At 32.0% G+C, this 15,064-nt stretch overlaps 1 protein-coding gene across 1 annotated transcript in view; it reads left to right on the forward strand.

Annotated features, from left to right (window-relative positions):
- The first annotated feature begins 11,318 nt into the window (after positions 1-11,318).
- The window catches only part of LOC132551782 (uncharacterized), a 53,601-nt gene continuing 49,855 nt past the window's right edge, over positions 11,319-15,064 (forward strand). The window contains exons 1-3 of the mRNA XM_060215926.1: positions 11,319-11,391; positions 12,545-12,700; positions 14,321-14,440. Coding sequence (XP_060071909.1) covers positions 11,319-11,391; positions 12,545-12,700; positions 14,321-14,440 — 349 coding nt within the window. The remainder of the gene's footprint in view (positions 11,392-12,544; positions 12,701-14,320; positions 14,441-15,064) is intronic.

Below are 15,064 nucleotides of genomic sequence, written 5' to 3' on the forward strand. Positions count from 1 at the left end.
TCGTTTGTAGTAATAACGTTAACACCTTTATGTAATAGTTATACTTACAACATTTTGTTATTATGATATATACACGCGTGTGTAATGAGACTATTCACACTCGTGTGTGATAATTTGTGATGATTATTAATATAACAAGTGATGCCTGCTTCTGCTTTGAAATAAAGCGTTTTTCGCATATTGAGATCATTCAAATCACAAATAAATTGTACCTACCTCTGGGGAAAAGGTCGTTGACATGTGAACGGCGAACAGCTAATTCTATTCTCTTGTGTTTGACACCGATCAATCGATATGTCTTTCAAATCACCATTCACTGTAGATCTGAAATACTGTCAATGTAAGCGTTTTTGATTAATTGTCTATGATAAAAGTCATGTAGGATCAAAACGGTAAATTTTCGACTGTTTATGATTGCAGCATCCATAGCCGTGAACTTAAACTAAACACGAAAACACAATCAGTCATGCAATAGAATAGAGCTGCTTCATGCTTCCTGTTATAAGTTTATGTTTTTGAATTCTGTAACTTGCTCAGTTTCTTTTCACATATGATGAGATAATATTGTTCAATATAAATTTAAGTAGGAAGTTTCAATTTTCAATTTTGGCTATTTTTTCTAACAAATATATTAAGATCCACGATAGAGCTAGGTCCTTCGGTCTCCGTACATGTGTAGAGTTTTTTTTTACAAAATGATATTGAGAAAGAAGTTCACTTTTGACTTAAGAAATAATGAGATGACAGATTGTTTCTCACATGTACGCTTTTAATGATTTCCCCCAAAATTATAAATATAAGTATATATCAATATAAACTTATATAAATAAATAGATAAATAAATACCTACAATTGGAATAAAATATAAATAAACGATATATTTACCTTACTGTCGAAATTAATTAATACATTGGGGTACTGTGTAATGCATATAATAAAAATATCATATTCACATTCTGCATGCCTGCATGGTATACAAATTGATTTTAGTAAGCGAATATTGTTCACCTTTACGGAATGCGCTGAAACTTGACAAGCCTGTTTGTAGTGTCATGGATACACTCATCAATATGTTTCTTTAGATTGAATGTTATTCGTATCTGCTTCATTGCATTTCTCGTATTTTTTAATACTTGGTGCACATGTACTTATTGCTTTATTAGGCTAATGAATACAAGACTTTTGAGAAACAAGTCATAACTTGTAGATAATTTTATGTCATAAATGTTTTTAATGATAAGAAACATATCCACCGAGTTTATTACTTTTTGAAATAAAATAATTGTTTTAACTCTAAACCTTAGGGTTGTTTTGTGTAAATATGCAATTAATCTAACAATGCACAACACAAACCTGTCCTTGATTTGCATTTCATGCATCACAGATGTATTCTTTCATATGAATTTAAAACGGAACACCAGGCCACGCTGTCTGGCAGTCTTCTTTCTAGTCGATATTAAAGAATTGTTTCAAAACCTCTTTTTTCGCAGTTTTTACATGAGTTCGATACTTCAATTGTTATCTTTGTTCGTCAGATTAGCTTTTGTGTGTAGTTACGTAAGATCTCATTATGGTTTGAGAGACATCGGCTTCTAATTGTTCATGTTCTTTTGATGTCAATGTACTGATAACTTTAAACGTTCAATAACTGTAACAGTTGACATTGGCGCCATAGGTATTAACATGGTATCAAGATAAATATCAAAAGTAATACACTTTAAAGTAATACATTACAAATATTGGGTGTCTTTATTGAATATATCATTCCATTCATGCCAATATCATTACAAGTTTATGCCTTTTTTCAACTATGCAACGGGCAATATGTCTGTGTTGTCCTTCTGTTCTAGTTAGACTTATGGAATGACCTTTGTAGCAATTTTTATTGAACATTGAAATTTCTGACTGTAGTAACATTGAAGATTGAAACATCTTTAGCGTCTAACGATATGTACTTTGACAATACTTGCTAAAAGCAGTAACTGCCTATTTAAAAAAATGGAGAAGAATTCTGTAAGATTTGCCTGCTGCCGATTTCCTTTTATACATAGATCTGTTCAACAAAATATTATGAAATAAAATTATGGAAATATGGATGATGGATGTCAGGATGAACACAGGTTATTTACATTTCAAAGTATTTTAAAAATGAATTTTGAGATGTACGTATCCAGGTGGCATCAAAAACTAAAAAAAAAAAATCCCAAACAACTTTCACCTCTAGTGAAATTATAAAGATATCTACAATGATCAATTTCTTTACCAGACAAGTAGAGAACTAAATGTCATAATTTATATGCATTGTAGTTATACCTATATTTCAGTTATGGTTTAAATTGCCAAAATATGTAAAAAGGGTGCTTGCTCACAAGTATTTCTGATGCAGAAAACTCTAAAAAAAATCCCACCCAAAAACTATTGTTTATCATTATTATTATATAATATTGTTGATAGTCCTTTCTGTTCATGTGGGTTTCCTTGTGAAAATGCCTATCACTTCTTCTTGGAATGTCCGCTCTATAGACACCAGAGACTTGTTATGTTTCAGGGTTTGAACCTAGATATTGAAGTCGATGTAGACTTATTATTGTCGGGTAATCCTGATTTACCATTGCAAAATAACATTGATATTTTCAGACGGGTACACAAATTTATAAAAACCAGCAATAGATTTCAATAGATTTATATGAAAGAGAATATTTCATTAATCTCTCTCTCTCTCTCTCTCTCTCTCTCTCTCTTAAATAATGTTGTAATAACTTGTGCCCGATCCTCTTGTCTATGTTATTTTGGCAATAAATATGTTTAAACTAAACTAAACTAAACTATTATTTTGAAAGCTGTTTCTATAGTTCTGGATAATGTGAGCTCATAGAATATAGAAAGTATCAATGGTATAATTTGAATGGTGCAGTTTCCATTTACATATTGTTTCGAAATGTATTATTATAGTTTTATAAATTTGTGTTATAGCAAACTCTTGAATGCGATGATTCATAAAAAAGAAATCTTTGTCAAGGATGACAATAAATCTCTTGTTCCATGTACATCTACTTGAGTAGTTCTTTTTTTACTTGATATGAAATAACTTACGTAGACTTTTAAGAAATTGAACACTCCAGTGTCTATATCGCGACATCTGTACAAACGTTCGGTTCGATATTGTGTATAGTGTTACTTCGTTATTATGCACTTACACGAACGTTGCAATCTAAACGATTCAGATTGTTTAAAGATATCACAAAATATGTTTAAGAACAAATATTGACAAATGGAGATGGTCCAGGTTTGTTGGGTTAGCGTGGGTTGTAAAACATTCTGCATACATCTAGATTTTTTATGAAAGCACCTATTAATTAGTAGACGCTAGAAATGATGCAAAAACGATAAAATTGTCAATGATTTTAACAAACTGCCATCAACTCATAACATATCTTACTTGATGTGTCTTATTTGATAAAAAAAAAAAAAAAAAAAATGGGATAATATAGGAAATACGGTTTTACATTTTAAGAACTACTTCTTAAGAATAGATAAATAAATTCATCCTCTTCTCATATCATCATTAGCCAAATGAATCGTTCATTTTGGTTGTATTTATTTGCTTGCTGGGTTTATCCCCCGTGAACAGTTAGACTCATTTTGATGCGGGGTGTTCATACAATACTTGGCGACTACCACATTGAACAACATGCGGAAAGCCCGACGTATGATGTGGGTAAAGTGCCTAGACCATGGACACTTTCAGGGTAGCACAAACCGGTCCATTTCTGAGGTTTTTGTGACACTGACTCACAAACCGGGAATGAAACACCAATCACTCGGATCTTCCCATGAAGGGAATTGTTAGGTTATAGTATCTAAAATGCAGATGAGGTTTTTACCTCTTCTTTTCATATGTCAACCTTTTCCCTTTGGTTGTGTGTAAAGTTATGTAATTAGTACCTATTTCCTGAGTTGGTGTCTTCAATTATAGTAATATGTTATAGCAGAATATCTGCATCATACTTCGACATTGTTTCCTGCTTTTCCTGAAAAGTTTAATCGGTCTTGTAAAAATCGAAGTATCATTTTACACTTTTTTGGCAGGCTGTGACGTTAGTACGCCTAGTATGAAAGTTGATGCGTTGTTGTGCTATCATATTTACCATCCCAGCCACGGGCAAGATTCATTAAATTGCGTAATGGTAGCCCGCTAGGGGATTTAAGGGCAAGCCCATCCGGAAAAAAAATATTATATCGCTTCTCTCTGTTGCAATTCCAAAATATTAACTACTTCATACAGAAGTTTTGTCCTTCTAAGATTTGTCAGTGATGTGAAGGCAATGATCTCTCTAATCTTTGAAACCTAGGAGGCGACTGAGGAATATTTAGTGTGATAAACAATTCAGAAGGGAGGATAGACTTCCCCGACAATTCAATAAATGTGTATTGGGATTTTGATATCGTTTGCTAAGGGCTATAATTAACAATTAAAGAAAAGCTTTTAATCTGTAATATCTTTATCTTCCCTCCGTCTCTCATGGCCATGGTGATTAACGTCACAGCGCCTTATTCGGAGAGTGACGTATGTCTACATTTTGCTGAATTCAACATACACGTGATCTTAAGTACATGTACACGAAACTTTATTGTATATCATATCTTGTCTACAGTTAAATCATTTCTCCAGCCTTGACACGACATCAATCGCGTTCGACCTTTGTATTTGTAGATGTACAAACATATTGATCAATTTCAGATTTGTATAGAAATATATAAATAGGTATAATTTTGTCATTGAATACGTGATGTTAAAGGATGGATTGATCCAATCAAGTCGTGCGAATATTTTCAAAAACCTATCTTTGTGCGAATATTGTCAGGAACCTATTGGTCAATCGGGTTTCCCGGCACAATGTGTGACCGCTGGTAGATAATATCAACAGTTTTATTGTGCAGGATATATGGAAGGCATTTGTCTATATATTGTTTCATACACAATAATAACGATATCTTTGGGGTATTTTAGGGTAACCGTTAACTTTAATGTTTATTATATGAGAGTGACATTGGTGATTTTTATTACATGTTGAAGATAAAATATCTTTTGCTTATCAGAATTAGCTGCTATGCTATATTATATATCCATCTAAAATTTCATATAAGTAAGTTGATGTCGTAGCATATTTTTCTTAAGAAGCTACTTATACAAAGTATCGCATTATTGACGCATTCGTACAAGGAGGCGATGTTCGTCATAAAGGGATTGCTATCGCATAGATATATCATATCCCTCGAGGATCCAATTCAAAGTGTGATTTAACCAAATTTAGCAATTCATCGCATGCAGTATTTGATATTGTTACAATGTGCGTCATGTAAAATTACAGAGAAAATTCACTATCAATTACCATATTGTTAATATTCTACGATGTTTACATATTACAGTTGATAGTTTTAAAAAATACCAGTTCATAAAGAAAAAGTCAAATTCCAATGGTCGCCACCGTGATCTTATTGTAAAACAGTCTTATTTCCTTGTTTGAAGTGAAATTAGTCGGGTTTGCTTGTCGTTAGTTTCATTGTTATTAACACGATCCTCATTATGAGAACGTGACATTACTTACTAGCAACAATTTATAAGATTCACATGGTAGATATCGTCATAAAAGAAAGGCTCTCGTTTTTCCAGAACACCTGGGTTTATTCTCCTGTTATTTTTTCAAGGTTATTCGTGTAAACAATAAATCACGAAAATGTGTTATTTCAGAGATACCGGGAAGATGAACCTTTGCTCGACGATGTGTTTGGCCGTAAAGTAATGTTAGATATAAATAATCAAATCATTTTGTTTTGTTAGTCTTTTAGAAAACAATACTGGCTATCTGTTACTCCTGGTAATTTGATGATCAAACAAAAATACCTTTAAACATAAAAATTATGACACGTCAAAATTAGCCATTAAGTATAACATGTGTAATTTATGATACATGATATATGTAGATAGAAAAAAAAAGATATGATAGGTTTAATTTATATTTCATTCCCCTTGTGATCTTTGTTAACACATACTATGGATCTCCGTTCACGTTAGTTTACTTGACGTACATTGTCTACCCGAGATCGATGCGTGTGATTGTTCATATTAATTGGAGGCCAGCTGTTACACATCTACCCCCTGGGCCAAATGCCGAGATAGATCATGTTCGGATAATAGGCAGGTATATTTCTATAGCAAGGACGTAGAGAAGAACTGTATTTCACTTTGTAACGTATCAATGTATGTGTTTAAACCCCTTTCAATCATACATGAAGATTCATCGCATGTGGTTGAACTGCTAATTGGGGTCATGTCTCCATGTTCCATCCTCCCATTTTTTTCGCTGTAGAATGCGTAAATAAACCCAGAAAAATAAATGGCTTTTCAATAAAACCAAAATTCTAACTCGAGAGCGATGAAACAGGGGCAAAGTATGAATGAAAGAAACTTCCTCGGACACATACGAGATATATACGAGCCGCAATGACTAGCATTTTCGGTATCTATATAAGATGTATATAACACCAAATTCCCCAGTTCATAAAACGAGAGCCGCTTTTTAAAAACACGTCGGTTGGCAATGGAAAATTACAATACAGATTAAAAAATCCCAGAATAAAAATAAATTAAAATAAATAATGGATTAAGTTTCAACCTGTTATACGGTCGTATTCGATTCAACCATCAAAAAATTAAACTGCTTTTGTATCGGTACGGATATCCGTGATGCACCTATACATAAAAAAAATGGTAATTGCAGTCGATTTTTCAAAATAAAAACTATTTCAAAGATTTAAGTTAACAATGGTTATGGGTTATGAATTCAACGACACCGCTGTGATGAAAGGAGATATCAAGATACAATAGCTGGTTGGCAGATCGTCCGCTCATAAAATTACATTGTATATGACAGAAGCAGGAACTAAGTCTTTTCAAATGATATATTTCTATGACGAGGTTTACCAGCTGTTGTTGTTAAGATAAACTTACGTTTTACTGGGAACAAATAGTGGGTAAGGGGTTAATTTTTCTGCGGTTAATCCATACAGAGCTCAATTGTTATCAGCTGAAGCAAACCTATCAGACACAATAACCGCTCTGTTTGATAGCAATGACAAAAATGCTTGATATACTTCTCTTATGTAGTTTTCTGGGAATAACGGAAGCATCTGTAATCTCTTTGTTATTCATAGGAATAGAGTTTGAACATATTGTAAATTTCTTATAACGATTCGGTGAAGTTATAATCATTAGATATGTATAGTGAATAAAGAAGGGCATATCGATTTTTGTACCTTCATGCGAAGATATATTAACGACAAATATAACCGAGTCATGTGACATATATATACACAGAGTTTATTACGACAATCAGATAAGAAACAAAATCTGATACTCTGATAATCTAAATAGGCCATGGAAATGACAAAAACGTACTTTGATACAAATAAAGATTACATTTTTCATACATTTCTAATTTAATTTTATTTAATTTTATAGCCATGCTATTTTGATTCGAAAAAATATTCGAGAGAGGAAAATTCTAGATTTGTATTTATTTGGAAATAAAATATTTTTACAACAAATTTAAAAGGCATACAGGAGGTACAATATTTGCGACTTTTACGAGCAAGACTTGAGAATATGATGACACTTTAATTGCATTTAAATTATTATTTGCGAATTAACGACGACATACAGGTATCTCGCCAAAGTGTGTTTTTGCTGGAAATAATTTAACACAATTTATAGTTTCAAAATGGATATACCAATTAATGGTAAGGGAATATTAGATGGATCGCTAAGACGACAATCGTAAGATTAACATTCACAAAACTAAATGAATCAATGGTAAACGATTGTGGGAAACATCACATGATTGCGACATCTCAACAGACAAAACCGCTACATCTTAAATTTATAAAAAAAATATTTGTAAAAAGTGAGGTTTGTTATGATTCGCATGCATACAACTTCAATGTTTGGAAATATTATAAAAAATTACAATATATTCAGTGGTAATAAACATATTATTTTGACAACGCATTTTCAATATACTTTTGTGTTTATTTACAGCCTTGTTGTTATTTCGTTAATATTTTAGAAGTTATCTTAATTGAGTGATTTTCGTGCTGAAAACTTTCCTCTATGTTTCTTTGGCAAGTATTGTGAACGCGCCAATTCATCATTCGGTTTCGCTCTAAAAATGAAGTGCGCCAAGATACGTAAGCTTACAATATATTATTCTGATTCCTTTCCACATACTAATTATAGTATTTTGTTGTATCATACATTCCTGGTTCCTTCCGCCCACTTTGCCGCCCCCTTTTTCTGTTTTCCTTTGTTCTGCGATTCAAATACCTTCATACCTTTTAGTGTTTTACATATCAAAACGTATCGGTTAACAAATTTACATGTCCTAGCAATTGTTTTGTTTTGTTTTCCTTTTTATACAATGTATAATTGATTTTACTTTGTCTTGTTGAAAATTGAATAAAGCAAAGGTTAAACTTAGGTCTAGAAATGGAAGTTTCATTAACAAATCTAACAAACTACAATATTACTTACCTCACAACTTACTGTATCCTAAAGTGATGAATAAGACCACTGTAAAGAAACCGTCCTGGATAAACATGTCTTGCTGACAGAATATTTATGTCTGTCAAAAATATACTTCTTTTGGTGAAATCATCCTAGTATCCTCACTGAGTGAAACAGAAATGATATCGAACATGCTGAAAGTGTCTGCATGTCTGCTCTGAACATTATGGACTCATGTATTAAGGAGCTTTGTAACGAACAAAACATGTATAAGTTCATGGATTTGATGCGACATATATACATGTTGATTAATAGGGGTCGCAGATGGTTTGTTTATACGTTTGTTCAATAGCAAACACAGAAAAAGTTAAGGGAATGTAGCGAATTTTTATTGTTATTTTATACTAATAAACAATGGACAAAAGAGGGAGTTGGAAAAGGACTAGAGTACCATTATGTCATAAACACCAAACCACTTGTACTATTTCAATATATAAGACATTTGATAACTTTTTCCTTATTACATTATTTTAATATAATTATGGTATAGATTTGTTTACAAGGCGGTAAATATTTTAATTCACATCAGCTCCATGATAATTTACCTCTTAGTTCTATCATTAAGATTATTCAGAACATTTCATTGACTATTATGAAAAATTTTAAAAGCTGCATATAAATATAAAACCGGATAAACATTTCATAAGAGATATACCCATGACTAATTACACATCAGGTAGGGTAAGCTTCCGGTAAGGTGACATTCAGGAAGGAATAAATTCACATAAGTAAACATTCATGTTAAGATTATTTTAAGGTATGTTGATTTTGTTGTAAGATAATAATTAGGTAAGCCAACCTTTTGGTAAGGTAAACTTTATATCAGATAGCCTTCAATCACAGGAATATCCAGGCTAGGCAACTGTCATAGAATATCCTGGTCAAGTAACCTTCATATTTAGTAACCTTCATGTTAAGGTACATTCGGGTGCACTAATTTGATCCCTTCTATACCGATGCAAAATGGAAAGTATCCATGGGAGGGCGTATACTTTGTTAGAATATCTTACCAATACACCCAATCGAATGTACTATATGTATTGTTAATCTTATACTATTTAATATAAACAGTAAGAATTTATTAAATTATCATGTAAGTGACCTGATCTTCTATGTTTTGAAAATTATACAAAGGACACAAACGTGAATATCACCTTTAAATTTAAAGGTAGACAGAGTAGATCAAAATGAATTAAATTGCAATGAAATATACAGCTGTTTCGTCCTTCTTGATCTCGTCAGTGATGGTAGGGGCAAACATTTCGAAGTCTGAGAGACGACTAACGAAAATCCAAAGTGATAGAAAGAAAATAACAATCTAGACGGGGAAGTGCATCAGTCCCAGAATGACTTTCACATTTTCATGCATCAGATAATTTCAGAATAGTGTCAAGTACATGTGTATATTCTGAACTGTCAGGATGGGGAGGTGCATCAGCCCATAATTAAATACATTTCGCAATTTTTCATTCATCAGATAATTCAGAACAGCGTCAATTGTAATTTCCTCAACAGTTTTTCTTCTCCTTTAATCCTTTTGGTCCACAACATCACTGAGGAGTAATACGTACATGCTGTTTATTTATTATTGGGCCTTACTGTGTCCTATATTTACACTAGAGAGTGTAATTCACCCGTATGTCTTTTATCAACCCGATGAGTCTTTCAAAAGATATATATTAATTTGGTAAGAAAATTACTTAAATTCATTCAGTCGAAATGAAATATGGCCGGTTGTTCACTCCTAAATTTTAATGATTTATGAATTGTATTAGATTGACTGACCACTGACTGAACAGATTTTACAGTACACAGAACGCTCTTTATAATCTCCTGTCAGTGGATGATGGTAACGTGTTGTCCAACATCTGTTCCTCAGATCCGGATGCTATTGTTACGTGTTATTGTAGTACTTATATACATCTACAACGCGATAACATGTGTGATTTATTTAACAGTTATTCATCCGATAAATAGACATTTTGTTAGTATTAAGATATATCTATTACATTATGGATGTCCTAGTTAACACAGCCGATACATGTCGTCAGAACCTGTTGCTGTTTAAAATAAGTATACGTTGCAAATCATGATGAAGCAAAGAGATAATAATCTCAAATCAATGTTACAAGAGTCCATTCAAATTTGGTAAGAATCAGTGAGATGACAAGGATATTTCTGTAAAAGTTTCGGAAATATTTCATCTGCATTAAGATTTTAATCAAATGGTATTATTTGTTGACATGATATTGATTATTTCGCTGATATAGGGATATTTACATGTATCTGTTTGTTCAAATTACTTCAAAGTAAAGTCAGATCATGATTACTGGTATAGATTTAACACTACCGTTTCTCATGCCATCAACATCAAATGCACTTGGGTGATGTCATTGTCATTTTGCAAGCAATGAACGATTTGATAATAAAGATGATTTTGGTACTTTAAAAAGAATCTTTCACTTAATACTTATCAGACTTTTTGAAAAAAGCTTGTAACATTCGTAAATCGGATATTTGAATCTACATGTCGATTTTCACCTTTTGGTTATTCGTTTTGTAACATCATAAACTTGCTATGATATGAAATCAAAAGACAAAAATAATGTACTTAATGATTGTATCATTTGGCAAATATTATTAGAATTATAACCCATTCCCTGTATTTTCAGCCTGTTGACCGGGTACCCAGACGATGGAGATCCGGACCTTCAGTGTTACCTACAGCTCCGCCCTGCTGCTGCTTCTGGTAGTAGCAGGAGTCACGAGTAAGTATCCCAGACCTCACTATCACTACAGGATTATACCTCATACTCTTTGATTTGAAAAAAATATAAAATTAGCCTTAAAATTTCAGAACACCACTGAAGAGTTGAATCATGAAATAAAGAAGGTTTTTGAATATTTTTTGCCTAGAGTTACGCCAATCTGAAATATCTTTGATTTTTCGATTAATTTTCATGATATGAACGACATAAGTAAAGCATATAAATTGTTTTCGTCCATTCGTCCGTGTGTTTATAGCAATAAGAAAAGCACCGGAGAAAACTGATTTTTGTTGGTTATATTTAGCACAACAGCCAACATGTAATGCAAATGCAAAATCATTTATGATATGGATTATTGACTTCTGAAATTTTGTTGTTGTTCGTTTTCGTGTTTCTGCAATTAACATGCGGATAAAACCTACTTCATATTCATGACGATTGACCTTCGAAATTGATTTTACATATAAGTGAAAAGTAACAAAATTAGTGGTATGAAGATAAGAAATGTGATTATGCAATGAAAACATATTTTAGATATTTGGCATTTTTTTTCGTGCTTCAAAGTCAATGGTGATCGAATTATAATTATACGTCATACTTACTTAATAATACTTGCAGCAATGATTAGCATAGCATTTCTCTGGATACTGTCAAATTTACTTCTTTATGTAATAATTTGTTTCATCTGAGTCCTCTTGTCATTTTTGCTATTTTTAAACGTGATTATTCTTATTAATTTAATGTAACATCAGTCTCATAAAAGTATATTTTTATGATTCGAATATTCCCGTAATAACCGGTTTTTTTTAATTCATTGAAAGTGTCTATTTTCGCAATTATTGGAAAGGAAAATATTAAAACAAGCGCATAGCAGAAAAAAAGCTCTTCTAGGGCAAGGTAGTCAACTCATCTTTTTCAGTTGGTTTATCTGATTTCCAGTTTTTAATTCAGCTGTCTCAATATTATCTTATTTTTCATTCCATTTAAACTAAAGTCGACATTTATGGAAACATTTTTTTAGTAACGAAACTAAATATTTCGTTTTTATCACATCAACATTTCCGAAATATCGTGCACACATGGAATGTTGATTTTATTGAGAAGATTGTGAACCATGAAATTTTTAACATATTTATCATTGTTGCATTTACAGACGCTGCAGAAAATAATACATGTTCTTTTCACGACTTTCACACTTGTGATGAAAACGCTGACTGTATAGAGAAGAATGGCGAATTTGATCATTGCGTTTGTAAACAAGGGTTCGAAGGGGACGGATATCGAGGGGAAAACCACACACACTGCATATGTACGTAAAAAGACTTAATATAAAATGTAATAAACGGAAAAAAATCTTACATAAAGAGAGAGAGAGAGAGAGAGAGAGAGAGAGAGAGAGAGAGAGAGAGAGAGAGAGAGAGAGAGAGAGAGAGAGAGAGAGAGAACTAAAGATAAATGACATATCAGTAAACAATTAAATCCATTATTTGTACCATTGATTGGCGTCAATGAATATATTTGCGCTTGTATCATCGACTTCGTGTTTTAACGATATGGCAATTCTCCATTCCATTGATTACTGTTTACACTTCGGATCATAATGGTATAGCTGGGTGTCATCAAAGAGTCAACGGAAAGGACTAGGCTGCACTCGATTGAATCATGTCATCCGAAAACATTCTGGAAAAGTCATGTTTGATGTACCTTAGACAGTGTAGTTCGGCATTGAGTATGTCATGTATGGACCATATAAAAGACGCTGTCAGTGTTTTCTGGGACAGTAACAGAGGCTAACTAAGAACGGGAAGATTACTAGTCACTCAATCTTCAATCTGTCTAGCAGGTTTACCCTCCTAGCTTAGATACTTCATCATCGCTCTATACTTAGTTTTATCAATAATCAATTCACAGGCAATATGTCTCCAACGTAGTTTTTTCAGTTAACTTCAGCAATATGTTCCTAGTTTGGTCAATTTTATCAAGTCACTTAAACAAACCAAGAACAGATTTATGACGATAATGTTATTTCTTTGCCACTTAAGATCTTTGACGTTTATAACAAATAAATCTTTCTTTAAACATAAGAAATTGTATAAAGTCCGCACCAGTCTGCTACGGAATACTTTTTCTTCTTTTTCAAAATCGAAATTTCAAGAAATAAAAATGAGGTTTTTCGTTTGAAAAAGTAGTACTAAGAGATATCAATATATCCAACATATACTCATGAATGATCTTTATTTAAGTGACCGCATCATTCCATAGTTAAGGAAGTGTACTTTGAGAAGAACGGTCAGCGACGGTACCACTATATGACTTTTCTAAAGTGTAGATGAAATGTATATAATTGTGTTCATAACACCGTAAACGCAATAAAACGTTGTTTACTGACTGTGAATGTGATGTATTTATTTTTTTAATGTTAGATTGTTTCTTTTACAAATATTTTGTCCTCTTTTCTACGATTTCAATTTTTAATTTCAATTATACGTTTGACATGCCTGTACTCACTTTCAGCAGTTGGTATTTTACGGGCTCAAGTAACAACATTCACGATTATGAGCAATTGGTAAAGCAAACATGAAAACTGAAATAAATGAATTAGAAGTTTCTTTATCATGGAGATATAAAATAAATGGATGAAGCAGAAAATTAAACATAGGTTGTTACGCGAACTTGCCCGTTTGAAATAGACATACACAATGACCAATATCTTGATGATATATATTTCATCATCGTCATTATTATGTTTTAACATTGATATATTTGTATGTTGTTTGAATATGAAACAACATTGTCATTATTTCTTTGTAATGATAAAAATCAACCTCAGGAATACAACTATGAAACAATCCATGAAAGAATTTGCTGCAAACGAATAAACGAATATTTATATTCTGTTAAATAAAAAAATTCTTATTTCAAATCACAGCTATGAATATATCATGTTCTGAGGATAATGACTGTCTGGAGTATAACGGGATTTGCGTTGACGAAATTTGTCAATGTAAAGCTGGATATGAGATGAATCCTGAGACGAAAGTGTGTCAAGGTATGTAAAAAAAAAATAAAAACATCAAAAACATAAGCTACGAGAAATCGGTTACCTACACTTTACATTAGGAAGGTGGATTTATTTTATCTAAAATAATTCAACAAAGTGATCATTTACAATGTAACGATCTACAGCAAAGCACATATATTAATTTTTGCAATGTTGCATGTTATTCGTGAATCATTATATCTCGACCTCAAACCCAAATGTGGTCTGTATCAAAACAATAGTTATATCGATTTGACTTTAACAGTGACAATGTCTGACAGATTGGAAGTTAATAAGATATATAAAAACATCGATTTAAAGTTTATATCAACTTAATGTAAAAGATTTATTTTGAATATTTCATTTTATGTTACATGTGTGTATTACTTATCTAAACTCATTTTTGAATATTGTTTATTTCAAATTTTCCCGATACTGCTATGAATCACTCAATTAAAAGTAGAAAATCAGTCACCAAAAAAAGTTTAATACGACATAATAGCTATTTCATTTCAAACAATCTTTACATATATAGTGCATTCAAAATAGGGAAAACTCCTCCAAAACATATATTAACGTGAATGTGAATTAACTGCTATTGCCAATTAAAGCGTTTATTTTTCAACAAACACA

The sequence above is a fragment of the Ylistrum balloti genome, unplaced genomic scaffold (assembly GCF_031769215.1).
Source record: "Ylistrum balloti isolate Yb309-2 unplaced genomic scaffold, AGI_CSIRO_Ybal_v1 Utg370214, whole genome shotgun sequence".
Lineage (NCBI taxonomy): Eukaryota > Metazoa > Mollusca > Bivalvia > Pectinida > Pectinidae > Ylistrum > Ylistrum balloti.